At 58.7% G+C, this 13,849-nt stretch overlaps 1 protein-coding gene across 1 annotated transcript in view; it reads left to right on the top strand.

Moving 5' to 3' along the window:
* ABCA13 (ATP binding cassette subfamily A member 13) overlaps positions 1 to 13,849 on the top strand; it is a 188,038-nt gene that overhangs the window by 41,265 nt on the left and 132,924 nt on the right. The window contains exons 20-23 of the mRNA XM_072791800.1: positions 1,873 to 1,986; positions 3,053 to 3,143; positions 9,890 to 10,066; positions 11,476 to 11,782. Of these exons, the coding sequence (XP_072647901.1) occupies positions 1,873 to 1,986; positions 3,053 to 3,143; positions 9,890 to 10,066; positions 11,476 to 11,782 (689 nt within the window). The remainder of the gene's footprint in view (positions 1 to 1,872; positions 1,987 to 3,052; positions 3,144 to 9,889; positions 10,067 to 11,475; positions 11,783 to 13,849) is intronic.

Here is a 13,849-nt window from a genome sequence, read left to right as displayed (position 1 = left end):
CGCTCGTAACAGGCCTGGGCACACACCGGAGCCCCCGGACACCCTTCCTCGTTAAGCTTTCAGGGGTTCTGGGTGTTCCGGGGATTTCATAGAACGTGACCATATCACAGCTCCCTTGTAAATTCCAACTTTTAAAACTAAGGGGGTGTCCGGCTGGCTCGGTTGAAAAGGGCATCCGACCCTTGATCTCGGGGTCCTGAGTTCGAGTCCCACGTCCGGTGTCGAGATTTCTTAAATCAAAGGGGAAATGTTTTCAGTGTTCTGTGGTTCAAAGAAGCCACTGCCTTGCAAATAAGAGTGAATTAAATGATAGGGCGCCGGGTGGCTCAGTGGGTGAGTGTCTGTCTTCGGCTCAGGTCGTGATCCCGGGGTCCTGGGATTGAGTCCCACGTCGGGGACTCAATGGGGCTTCTGCGTCTCCCTCTCCATCTGCTGCCCCCCCCCGACTTGTATGCTCTCTCTCTGCCAATAAATACATAAAATCTTGAAAAAAAAGGGGAAATATTAAGCCCCGGGTTTCTTGTTTTGTTATGTGCTAACCCTCGTGTCGTGTTTGGCGGCTGCTTTTAAACACTTGCCAGTCATTCGACATCCGAAGGATCTCAATACGGTGTCAGGTCCTTGCTTCCCTCGTTTTCAGCTTGTGATTTCCTGGCTCTTTGTGGGGAGAGTGGTGCGAGGTGCACCCTGGGCGCCCTGGCTCGGGGACACAGCCCTCCTCCCTGGGGTTCTGGGGCTGGGGTCGCCCGGATGGCATTCTGCGGCTTAAACACGGTCCGCTGGGCATGTCCTAGGGATTTTCCATATTTGGTAGCTTTGTTTCCTAATACTATTAAATTCAACTGTTAGTTTTAATTTTTAGACCATTTTTTTCTATCAAGTATCGATGATTATTATTTTAAAAGAATCATCTCTGGTTATTCTGAGTATCTGAATTCATACAATATTAATATTTCAATGTCCCCTGCTATTTTAGTTTGTATTAGATCATTTAAAATTGGAACGAGTGGAGATTTGTAGATCTTGCTGTGTATTTAGGAAAGCAGCCCATGTACTTATTGGTTTTCTTTTTATCCAAGTCAGTTGTTTTTTTTTGTTGTTGTTATTTTAAGTCTTAAAAAAATCTATTTCAGTAACGTGTACACCCAATGTTGGGCTCAAACTCAAAACCGCGGGCCTGAGCCACCCAGATGTCCTTGAAGTCATTTAAAAAAAAGTAAAAAAAATAAAAATAAATAAATAAAATGTTATTTATTCACAAGAGACACAGAGAGAGGCAGAGACACAGGCAGAGGGAGCAGCAGGCTCCATGCCGGGAGCCCGACGCGGGACTTGATCCCGGGACCCCGGGTCACGCCTGGGCAAAGGCAGGCGCTCCACCCTGAGCCTCCTGAGCCCCCCAGGCGCTCCTCTGTTTATGGATTTAAGATCCTTTAACGGTTCCCCTTTGGTTGCCTCAGTCCCAGCTCCCAGCCCCCGCAGAGGTGCGTGCCGTAGGGATGCTGCCGTTGGGTTTCACGGAGCCAAGGCGTGGATGTTAGCCGAGTGTGTATTTTTAGGAGGATGTGTGGGTGTGCAGCACTGCTCGTAGCCGCCGTGTGCTGGGGACCTTGCTGCTCCCGGGAGCTCAGCCCTAGGGGACGGTGGGAGGCAGCCGATGGTCTGGGGACTCGCCTCGGAGGCCGGGACACGGGTGGGTCACCCGGCCCTGGGGAGGTTCAAGGTTGCGGGCGGCAGTGGCGGATCGTGGCCCCGCTGGCTGGTGCAGCCGCAGCTGTCTCCCCGCGTCCCCGTACAGCCCCGAAGCACCCCCCTCCCCGCCCCCCAGGGCCGCAGGCCTGGAGTCACACCCGCCAACGCTTGGTTTTGCAGGCAAATCACACCTTCCACTTCGTGGACAAGCTCACGACCTTGGCAGAAACACTGTTGAAGATTTCCAGCATCTTTCAGAGCGGCGGCAGCGGCCAGATGCTTAGCCAGCTGCAGGTGAGGGGGGGGCACCCGCGGGGGAGGACGAGCTGGGAAGCAAGCGCTGCCCATCGGGGATGCCCATTGGGGGCTGTTGGTGGGCAGAGGCGGCGACCCGGCGTGGAGCACGTGGGGCCGGTGAGGGGAGCCAGGCTTGCTCTGCACCACAGGCCGCTGTCGCGAGCACGACGGATGGTCTACCAGTGGCTGCTCGTTCTTCAAGTGGCATAAGCGGGGGCACGATTGCGTCCTTGTGTCTTCTGAGGGGTGTGTGGGCTTGTCCCCCGGGGTCTGTTAAGGGCTGGGCTTTGGCTCCCTGACCTCGTGGGCCAACACCCTAATGTGCCCCTGACTTGGGGCGTGGGGCCTACGCTGGCCTCCCCGGCACCCAACGACCGTGGACTCAGGACTCACGCAAGCAGGCCACGGAATAGCCGGGCTGAGCATGTGCCCATCCGCCCCCTGGGGCCTGCCAGTGGGCACCATGCCCGTGCGTGCTCGTCTGGCCTGATTCCTGTGCTCCCAATGTGCTCCCGACAGGCAGGTGAAGGCCGGCCCGACGGGCTCTCGTTCCCGGTCTGGCTGCACAGCGCTGTGTGGTCTGGGACTGGTCCTCCCCCCACCCCGCCTCAGGCCGGGACTCTGGCCGCACCAGGAGCCAACAGCCAGTCGCCAGCTGTAAAGCAGTCGGGCTGGGCCCCGGAGACCCTGCTGGGCGCGCAGGGGAGGCTGCGGTGTCCGGGTCCTCCTGCGGGTGGATGCTGCGACTGGGCTCGGTGACGTGCCGCGCCGTGCGGGCAGCAGGCGAGGGAGCAGGGCCGTGCGGACCAGCGAGCCCTGGGTGCAGCGGGGGAGGCCGGACGGGGGGAGTGACTCACTGTCCCTTCGCCCCCTGGCACGGCCGGGGCTGCCGGCACCCAGGCCGACCCAGGGCGTTCCAAGCCCCCGGGCCCGTCCTGGAGCGGAGGGCCGGCGTTGCTGGTTCTCAGAGCGGCCCCCACAGTGCGAGCGAGACCTTGGGTAGAGCAGGTGTTTCCCCGTTCGAGGAAAGGCGGTGGTCTCTACGCCGGGCTTCTCTCTTTAGGAAGCCCTGAGGAACAAGTTCGTCCGCAGCTTTGTGGAGAGCCAGCTGCACCTTGACCTAGACGCGCTGAGCGGGAAGCTTCAGACATATGGTGAGTGTGCGGGTGCGGGTGCAGGTGGGAGGGGGGCCCGCCCCCGGGCAGCCCTCGTCCTGCCTCCCCGTTTCCGAGTGATGTTGGCTGCGCTCCTCCTCTCGGGCTTCTGGAGGCTCGTCCGCAAGGCTGGGTATGCCCTGAGGTGGCTCGTACCCGGGGTTTTCTGATTTACCATTGAGTCAGGGCTTGTGCAGCAAGGGACTGGCCGAAACGGCAGCTTCTGACGTGAGGGCAGGAGTCACGGAGCCTGCACGTAAGCTCCGGAGCAAGTGAGTGGCCCTGAGTTTACAGTCGATTGAAAGCTGCTACGTCGGCTTGCAGATTCGTAGCTCGGGTTAGAAAGCTCTGGGAGCCCACCACGCTCACGCCGCGCATCCGTAGTGAGGGCACGGACTCATCTAGAGGTCGGGCAACCGCGTACTGAGCCCGCAGGACAGTCGGGGTCTGGGCCGGGACCTGGAGACCCACTGGCCGTCCAGCAGGGCGCACATGGCCGTGTGGGGGCTGCGTGGGGGCCGTGTGGGGGCCGTGTGGGGGCTGCGTGGGGGCGAAGGCACCCTGACAGGATCGAGGCTTGTGAGGTGCCCCCCGGGCCTGTGCTCAGGGGCCCAGCCCAGTCGGGGGCTAAATGGGAGTAAAGGAGGGTCCCCGGGGGCGGGGGAAGCGTGGGAGGGCATCTCTACAGCTCTGTGGCTGAGCAGCGGAGGGGCTGGTGGTGCCCGTGGCTCCACCAACCCCCCTCCCCCCAGCAGGAGGCTTGCAGGGGCTCGGAGGCTTGTGGGGGGCTCGCGGGGGCTTGCAGGGGCTCATCGGGGCTCACGGGGGCCTTGCAGGGGCTGGGGGGGCTTGTGAGGGCTCGAGGGCTCATGGGGAGCTCAGGGGGGCTTGTGGGGGCTTGTGGGGAGTTCATGGAAGCTCGGGGGGCCTTGGGGGCTCAGAGGGGTTTGTGGGGGCTCGCAGGGGCTCGTGGGGAGTTTGGGAGTGCTCACGGGGGCTCAGGGGGGCTCGTAGAGGCTTGGGGGGGCTTGTGGGAAGCTTGGAGGGTCTTGTGGGGGCTCGGGGAGGCTCGGGGGGGCTTGTGGGGGGCTCAGAAGGGCTTGTGGAGGGCTCGCAGGGGTTCGTGGGGAGCTCGGGAACACTCATGGGGGCTCAGGGGGGCTCGTGGAGGCTTGGGGGAGGTTGTGGGGGGCTTGGAGGGGCTTGTGGAGGGCTCAGGGGGCTTGCGGGGGTCGTGGGGAGCTTGGGGGGGCTCATGGAGCCTGGGGGGCTTGTGGGGGGCTTGGAGGGGCTTGTGGGGGGCTCGCAGGGATTGGGGGTGGCAGGAGGCACCATACTTCCAGTTAGGAGAGAACCAAATGTGCTAAATTCACTCCTTTAGAAAAATTACTGGTATTTAAATGATTTCCCTTTCATTTTATCTCTTAAGTGGGCTCCAGGCCCAGTGTGGAGCCCAACATGGCACTTGAACTCAGGACCCTGAGATCCGACCTGAGTGGGTCACTTAGTGGACCGAGCCACCAGGCGCCCCAAGTTAACGACATTTAAAGATAAATGTCACCGCCTCGAGTCATTTTTCAAGTAATTAAAACGTACCCTTAAAGAGCTGATGCCGTTTCTGGACTTCCTGGAGCCGCGGTCCCTGCAGTGGATCCGGGTGTCCTGCCCGAGGCAGAGGCGCAAGTGGCCCCGCTGCTGTGAACACGCGGCCTTCCCGGGAGCTTCTACGAGGGGGGCCCAGCGGCTCACGGGAGCCCCCGTGGCTCAGTAGAGTCGCTGTCAGAGCCGAGCGATGTGTGGGATGTTCCGCTTCAGCGACAGATTTCAACGTGCGCTCCCCTCTCTCTCTCCCTCTTCTAATTTTCATTTTTTGATTGCTCTTGTCGGAGGGTCATCGGTTTTCTTAGTGTTTTTTTTTTTTCTTAGACAAATGTTTGGCTTTAGTGATAATTCTGTGTTTTAAAAAATTTTTTTTTTAATTCTGTTTTCTATTTCATTGACTTCTGATGTTTCGCTCGCTTTTCTGTTTTTGGTTCTGTCCTTTGACTGATTTGTCTTTTTTTTTTTTTTTTTTTTGTAGCTTCTTGAGCGAGATGCTTAGATCTATGATTTGCACCTTTCCCCCTGGACACACACATGCTCATGACCACACGCTCCCCCCCGGACACGGCCTCGTGGCCCCTCGCGCGTTTTGCTACGTTCCACTTTCTTAGCTTCAGTGCCGTGTAGCTGTTTTTGATCCTTGGGCCGTTTGGAAGTTGATTAGCTCACTTTCTAAATACCTGTTATTTTCCATTATTTTCCATTTATCTCTGTGTTGCCGGTTTCCAGCTGCCACGGTGGTCAGAGCACCCGCTGTCAGTGCGACTGCAGTTGTTTGGACTTATTGACACCTGACACCCCCCCCCCCCGCCCCCGCCCCATGGCTGGGGCGCCATCCTGTGTCTCCTGATTTGCTTTCTAAAGAATTTGATGTATTTACTTATTTGGGAAAGAGAGAGCACATGGGGGTGAAGGGGGAGGGTGGTTAGAGGCAGAGGGAGAAGCAGACGCCCCACGGAGCAGGGAGCCCAATGCAGGACTCGATCCCAGGACCCTGAGACCATGACCTGAGCCGCAGGCAGACGTGTCACCGCCTGAGCCCCCCGGGGCCCCTTGTCTGTCTAAACCCGAGGCAACCCACTGGCACCCCGAGTTCCCTGACTCTACGAGGCCACGGGGTTCATCTGCAAGCCGCCGGCTGTGTCTGCTTGGCAGCTTGGCCACCTGGCATCCAGGACGTGTCCCCTGCCCTGTGGTCCCACGAGGCCAGGTCTCTGCTCCGGGCTGCTCCCCATCTCCCGAACAGCTCCGTAGGCGAAGCGGCCTCCCTCCCATGGCGGGCGACGACAGAGAAACTTCGCCAATCAAAGCCACTTTCCACTGCAAGGGGCGCCAGGGCGGCCCAGCGGCTTAGGCGGGTCTGGCTCCTGGTTTTGGCTCGGGTCACGGTCCAGGATCCTGGGGTCCAGCCTTGCATCGGGCTCCCGGGTTGGCGTGTCCTTGTCCCACTGCTCTCCGCTCACCCGCCCACTGCCCACGTGCGCTCTCACACTCTCAGGTAAATAAAATCTTAAAAAAAACCCCACTTTCCAGCATAAAGCACAGAATCATTGGGAACTGCTCCCACGGCCAAGCCGTGCCCTGCTGACTTCTCCACCACCACTCCCGAGCTCTCCTGCGGCAGCTACCGTGTGGGGGTGATGTTACTCGTCCCTGTGCCCCCAGCTGGCTACCGCCTCCCGTGTGTCTCATGTGTCTGGCTCTTGACGGCTCCCGGGGCCTGTCACCGTGCACGGGAACCTCTGCACTCAGCCTCTACCCACCGTGCTTGGGAAACAGGGGAGCGAACGCCCACGGGGCATCCGCCGTGGCTGCTGCCACCCACAGGCACCCAGCCTTCGTGCGTGTGTGAACAGTGTCTGCAGACCCCGGGGCGTGGATGCCTCCTGGCAGTGTGCCGGGGCCCACAGAGGCACAGAGCAAACTTGGTGCACCCCCCAAAAGCATGCATCACTTTTGCTTCGGCATCTGGGGGAAAAAAGAGACATAATTTTATATAAAAACAAAAGAGGCTAGAAGATGGTAACATTTTCCTGGGGAGGAAAATCACTCATTTCACAAAGTTCTCTTCCTGGAAGGGCTCTCTTGGGGATCCCGTCTCTTCCTTGCGGACACCCCTCGGCCGCCCTCCACTCTCCTGCGCTCAGGGCCCACAGCGAAGCACCCGAGAAGCACCGCATGGCTTTTTGCTGCACGGAGCCGTGCCCGCTGGAGTCCCCAGGGCCACGGGATGGGGGGTGCTGGCGTCAGCTCCGCCCCTGTGTCAGCTGAGCCAGCCGTGCGGACCCTGCCATCCGTGTCTCCACAGCACATAACCTGGGTGCCCAGCTCTCTGTCTCGGTTGGGGTGGAGGTGGTGGCTGGCGATCTGGAAGTCTGCCCACCATGCGGAGCAGAGCTCTGATCGTGCGGCGGCGTTGGAGCGGGCATCCGAGGAGCCGCTATCTGCTGGGATCAAGGCAGCACCCTCCGTCTGTGCCTCTGCTGCAGGCGGGTTTTCTCTAGTCTATCAGTGACTGCGGTAGTGGACACCCCGGTGGGCGCTCAGCGTGCTCCAGACAGTGAGCGCCAGACGGCTGACGGGCGTTTTATTTCAGGTGATCTTTAGAAAAACACCGCAGAGCAGATTATGATCGCCCGCGTTCCATGAGGATGAAACGTAGGGTCTCAGGGCCAAGCAGACACAGCTGCCCCAGGGAGTGGGGGTGGACACCCCGGCCTGACCCTGACCATGACCCGGTACGCTGCACCCCCACAGCAGATGTGGTCCAAACCGAGGGACTTCCCTTAAACTGAACCCCCGTGGCCTCTCATTGCGCGGAGAGGCCCGTGGAGGCGGGTCCTTGCGCGGTGTCTCGGCCTGGGACCCGGAAGGGGCAGAGTGAGAGCGGCAGCGAGTGGCCGGGGCTCAGGCCGCTTCTCCGTTCCTTGGGACCGTCCCGTTTCAGCCGCCGGGACAGGGTGCATGAAACCGCCTTAACCGTGTTCCCTGGCCACGGACAGTGCCAAAGCCTGGACGCGTTAACGGCTCTTTTCCACCCGCATCGAGGTGACAGGGATAGACCTTGAGGGAATTGCTCATTCATCTCTGGCCTTTGGGGCTCACGCTGCCCGTCAGAGCGGGTCCACGCCGAGCGGGTGAAGCCCGGAAGCCGGGAGGAGAGACGGGCAGGCGGACCGGCATGGAGGGAAGTGATGATGCTGAGGCCGCCCCAGGGGCGCCCGGGGAGTGGGCACGGCAGGGGGGGGGGCATCAGTGGGAGCCTGGGGGCATCCGGAGGTGCAGCAGGGCCTGCGGGGGGGCCACTACCTGCTACCACATGGTGGACAGGTGACAAGGCCTGCAGCTAGGGGTCGACCCGGACCGTGGGGGGACCACGAGGACCCCAGGGGCTCACGCACAGGACACTTGTGAATGGGCCACCCCAGGCTCACGCTGAGCTGCAGGGTGGGCTCAGGATCGCCCTGGTCCTGCCTGATGTGTGCTCGCTCCTTCCCTCGATGCGGCGATGGCTGCACCCCCTGAGGCATTGCCCGGTTTCTCGCAGTGACCGGTAGGGTTTGCTCACAGCGAATCCACTTCACCCTTTTAGGAGCAGGGACGCCTGGGGGCCCAGGGCGTGACCCCGGGGTCCCGGGATCGAGTCCCACATCGGGCTCCCTGCATGGAGCCTGCTTCTCCCTCTGCCTGTGTCTCTGCCTCTCTCTGTGTCTCTCATGGATAAATAAAATCTTTAAAAAAGAGTAAAGTAAGACATAGCGAGAATGTCGACCAACACGTGCTGTAAAGCATAGTCTATACTTCTACTGTGAAGACTAGAAATCATCTCCACCTGGGGTCCTTTCTAGAAGGTTCTTGTCATGCTTCCGTTTCTTGATGGATCCCCGTTGCTGGCTCTGGTTCCAGTTGTCGGCGTCCACGGCTCAGGGATGGTCCTGTGGAAGCGGGTCCCGTGGCTGAGGGACGGGCCTGGCCTCTATACTGCCCTGTGTCTATGCGGCTCTGATTTGCTGTGTGTGTGTGTGTGTGTGTTGTGGGTGTGTTTCCGTGTGCGGTCACCCCCCCTTGGCTGGGCCTTTCCTGTCCCTTATGACGTCCCAAGCAGTCTGCTTCTTGGGGGTCCCCTAAGGGGCGAGGCCGGAGAGGAGGGTGTGGTCCACCCCAGCAGGCTTCAAGCACGCTGCTGCAGCCCATGGTGACGCATGACCTCGGTGTCCCTGGCGGGCCTGATGGCATCTCCCTGCTCCCACCCCAGTATGCTGAGCACATCTGTAACCGCCCCCGTCCCTGGCTGGGTCCTGGGTGTGCCGCCCACACTGCCCCACTCCGCATTGTTTGGGTTTTCCACGTCTCTCCGTCCGGTGCTCCAGCTCTTCCTTGGAGCCCGACCTCACGTACCGAGTCCCCCTCGGTCTCCGGTCCAGGTGAATGGTCCACGTCCAGCCTCGGAGGCCCAGACCTTGCCAGCTTCAATCCCGGCTCCGTGTCCATTTCAAACGCGCACACCTGGGCAGGCTGGACCAGGTTTGGCTTTCCTTGGCATCAGCGCTCCTTGATCCCAGATCGCTGTTCCTGCAGAGTTAATGTGACCGGGTGGGTGGTGTTCACAGAACACTTGCTGTGTGGCTCAGGGCTTGTTTTCTGGAATTCCTTGACACCAGGTTGGGACACTAGCATTGTTTGGCTGGGTTCTCTGTGTACAAGGCCTTCTGTGCTGCTCATGGGCTTTCCCTGGTTTCTTCTGCATGTTGCTGGCCACCTGGTGTCCCTGGGTCCCGCCCTCTGCCCCTCTATGGCTTCTTTTCATCCCCATGAATGGATCAGCATCACAGGACTGCAGAACCGGGCACCTGGCTGGCTCAGTCAGTGAAGCCTGAGGCTCTTGATCTCAGGGTCATGAATTCGAACCCCACCTTGGGTTTGGAGCCTACTTAAAAAAGAAAAAAAAACAAAAACAAAAAAACAAAAGCAAACCAAACCCAAACCCAAAACCAAAACCCAAAAGGCAGAGTTGGCACTCAGCAAATAGATAGCACATCTTCCGTAGGAACGAAGTGTGACTCTCCAGTCACGTGCTCCATTGAAGGGATTTATCTCCTCGCTGGGCTGAGAGAAGGTCATGTCCTGTTGCACTCTGTCCCCAGGAGGCGAGCTGGACAAGGTGTTTGCCCGTGGGGGTGCCGGACGCATCCGCTTCCTGGGCCGGGTCTTGGTCAACCTCTCCTCCTGTGTGGCGCTGAACCGCTTCCAGGCCCTGGAGTCTGTCGCCAGCCTGGAGGCGAAAGCCCAGGAACTCATGCGACACAACAACTTCTTGGCCAGTAAGTATCCAGCGAGAAACACACTCGGGCAGGCACGGGCTCCAGGGCGCTTGCCGCTCTGCGTCGGTCTCCCCCGCCGCGTATGACGGGGGCTTGAAAAGAAAAGACGTCCTTTCCGGTTAAAACAAAACCAAGCAGAAAGACTCACTTTGAGCGGTGAGCTGTGGCTCTTGGCGTCTCCCATCCCGGGCTGCCCGCCATTCGCGGCACCTGTTTTACTAGTTCATGGTGTTGTTTTAACGGTAAAATCTCACTTGATAAATTGCATCTCCCCGATTAAAGTCATGCTCTGGTTGCCTCCTCACTTTTACTTTGATCGCAGCAGCTTGACGCCCCGGGGGCACGTGGAGGCAGGCCACGGCCAGTTCCCCCGCTGTCACTCGTGTGCCCGTGTCCAGGATACACACCAAGCGTGCTCCGGTCTTGAATGAACAGGGAGTTATTCTTTCATTTGGGTTTGCGTGCGTTTGCTGAGGGCTGCCGTGACACGGGACCCCAGGCTGTGGTCTCAGCAACAGAAATCTGTTTTCTCACGGTTTGGGCCAGAAGTCTGTGGTCGAGGTGTCGACGGGGCCGGCTCCTTCTCAGGTCGAGGGGACCGTGCTCCAGCCTCCCCTCGGTGTGTCCACTGCCACCGTCTGGGCCTCATGCCGGGGTCTCTCCGTGTGGGACCACGTTCCCCTCCGAGGACACCTGGATGTCCTGGATGACAGCCCACCCTGAGGAGCTCCTCCTCCCTTGGCCTCGCTGAGGACGCGGTCTCCTCGTGCGCTCGCATTCTGCTCTGCTGGGCGCCAGGACTTGCGCGCGTGAACCCCGGAGCATCCCGTTCCACCCCCAGCATGCGTGGTGTGCGACCCTCAGAGAATTCGTGTGCCCGACACGGTCCCCGTGTTTGCATTCGAGTGATCGATCCATAACCCGAAGGCACCAGTTCCTTGGTTGAAATTGGAGCCCAGCTGGGCCTCGGTACATCATGCGATGCGACAACTCTCTGTGTCCCGCGTCGCTCGCCGCTGTCACCACACCGTTGACCACATTCCCTTCCATCCCCCAATATCCTCCTCCTAACCCTGCAAACCTGTTCCTCCCCTGCCTCGTTCTCAGAAAACGGAAGATTATCTGAACAGCCTGGTGCCATTTTCCAAGTTCTATAAAAATGCGAAAGAAATCATTTTGGTACAAATTTTTCTGGGTACAGATTATCTTGTTGCAAATAATCAATGACACACGGTATGGATTTGTGGACGGGTGCCTGCCTGCACTGCCCCCCCGGGACGCGGATCCTTCCCTGGAGGGCATGGGGCTGAGTCTGGGGGCCTGTGGGGCTTGGCCTCCCTCCACCTGCTCGGGCCGTGGGGGAGCCGCCCTGAGCGCATGGTGACCCCCGTTCCCTTTTCTGCCGGCAGGTATCATATTCAACAGTTCGCTGGCCGACCGTGACCAGGGGACGCGGCCTGTGCGGCTGCCCCCCCACATCACCTACACCATCCGAACCAGCATCTTGTACAGCATGAGGACAGATCTGGTGAAAAATCCTCTCTGGAAGTTTCATCCTCAGAACCTACCGGCCGATGGGTTCAAGTACAACTACATCTTTGTTCCCTTGCAAGACATGATCGAGAGAGCCATCATCCTGGTGCAGACGGGGCGGGAGGCCGTGGAGCCGGCCGTGCAGACGCAGGCTATCCCATACCCGTGCCACACCAGGGACCTGTGAGTAGGCCCCACACAGCCACCCGCCCGCGGGCTCCTGCTTTACAGTGAGATGTGCTTTGTGTTTGGATCTCTGAGCAGAGGATGTCTCCGAACTCCCCTGTAGGTGTTTCGAAGAGCATTTAAGGGAAGTCCACGCCTCAGTTTAATTGCGTATGATTGCCTTCCTGCATCCGGGTGACCCATTCCCAGGGGGAACTGCGGGAGATTATGGGATGGTGCGGAAGGTCACATTTGACACCAGGCGTCCGTAGCTTTAAAGACCCTTCAGGAGGAATCTGAACAGAATTCACAGGTTTCACATGCAGACCCTGAACAGTCGGCCTGCTTGCAGGGAGGGGGAGGGTTCAGAGGCCGTGGGGGTGGCTTAGGGGCTCGCGAGGCCATCTGAGGACACCTGGGGTTAGCTCCTGACCTGGCTGGTGATGTCCTTGTGGGAGAGAAGGGATGGTCGGTTATGGGCTGGAGCAGCTGGAGCACATCACTGGAAGGACAGTGGGGCCTGGGCCAGATGGGGCTTGCAGAGTGGAGCAGAGGGGGTGCCCCACTGGACGCGGACCCCCAGGTGTGGCCGGGTGGTCAAGAGCTCGGCAGCCACAGTGCTGCACGGGTGGGCTCAGCCCTGAGGGATACTCTTCCTGGAGCGTCTCGTCCTGTGTCCCAGCGAGACTCCCCGGGAGGCAGGTGTGGGGAGCACAGAAGAAGGGGGTGAAGGGAGGCCGGCAGAGGGGCCACCTGGAACCTGTCGGTGATGGGGCAGGCAGTAGATGCTCGCCCTCCAGGGGCGCCACAGAGCAGGGTCCGCTGCACAGCAGCCACCTGACCGGGGCCACGCCCCCTGACCGGACACCTGCCTCGCCCCCTCCTTGCCTGGCCGCACACCTTCCGCACCACGGCTCCCTGGAGCCTTTTCATGAAGCAAAACCTGGTTGCTCAGGAGGTACCCTCCCGGGGCGGCCTGAGCACAGGCTGCACCCGCGTGGTTGCTTCTCTAGGGGTGTCAGAGCGCGGTGCCCAGGCAGAGGGTCAGGAGCAAGACACCGTTTGGAGACAGAGGTCATCAGATGACCAGGGTGCCATTGGAACCAGGACTGCCTCGCTATGCGGATCATCTGAAAGCCCCTTACCCTCCATCTTTGTAAAGTGAAGACTACTTTCAAAGTGATGATCGTTTTGGCTTTGGATGTTTTCAGCCATTCCTTCTCTGCTCCTGAACTATTTTTTTTATTTTTTTTATTTTTATTATTTTTTTTTATTGGTGTTCAATTTACTAACATACAGAATAACACCCAGTGCCCGTCACCCATTCACTCCCACCCCCCGCCCTCCTCCCCTTCTACCACCCCTAGTTCGTTTCCCAGAGTTAGCAGTCTTTACGTTCTGTCTCCCTTTCTGATATTTCCCACACATTTCTTCTCCCTTCCCTTATTTTCCCTTTCACTATTATTTATATTCCCCAAATGAATGAGAACATATAATGTTTGTCCTTCTCCGACTGACTTACTTCACTCAGCATAATACCCTCCAGTTCCATCCACGTTGAAGCAAATGGTGGGTATTTGTCATTTCTAATAGCTGAGTAATATTCCATTGTATACATAAACCACATCTTCTTTATCCATTCATCTTTCGTTGGACACCGAGGCTCCTTCCACAGTTTGGCTATAGTGGCCATTGCTGCTAGAAACATCGGGGTGCAGGTGTCCCGGCGTTTCATTGCATTTGTATCTTTGGGGTAAATCCCCAACAGTGCAATTGCTGGGTCGTAGGGCAGGTCTATTTTTAACTCCTTTAGGAACCTCCACACCGTTTTCCAGAGTGGCTGCACCAGTTCACATTCCCACCAACAGTGTAAGAGGGTTCCCTTTTCTCCGCATCCTCTCCAACATTTGTTGTTTCCTGCCTTGTTAATTTTCCCCATTCTCACTGGTGTGAGGTGGTATCTCATTGTAGTTTTGATTTGTATTTCCCTGATGGCAAGTGATGCAGAGCATTTTCTCATATGCATGTTGGCCATGTCTATGTCTTCCTCTGTGAGATTTCTCTTCATGTCTTTTGCCCATTTCA

The sequence above is a fragment of the Canis lupus genome, chromosome 21 (genome assembly GCF_048164855.1).
Source record: "Canis lupus baileyi chromosome 21, mCanLup2.hap1, whole genome shotgun sequence".
Classification (NCBI taxonomy): domain Eukaryota; kingdom Metazoa; phylum Chordata; class Mammalia; order Carnivora; family Canidae; genus Canis; species Canis lupus.
The sequence above is the reverse complement of the archived record's forward strand: the minus strand, read 5'-3'. Positions and strand labels throughout refer to the sequence as shown.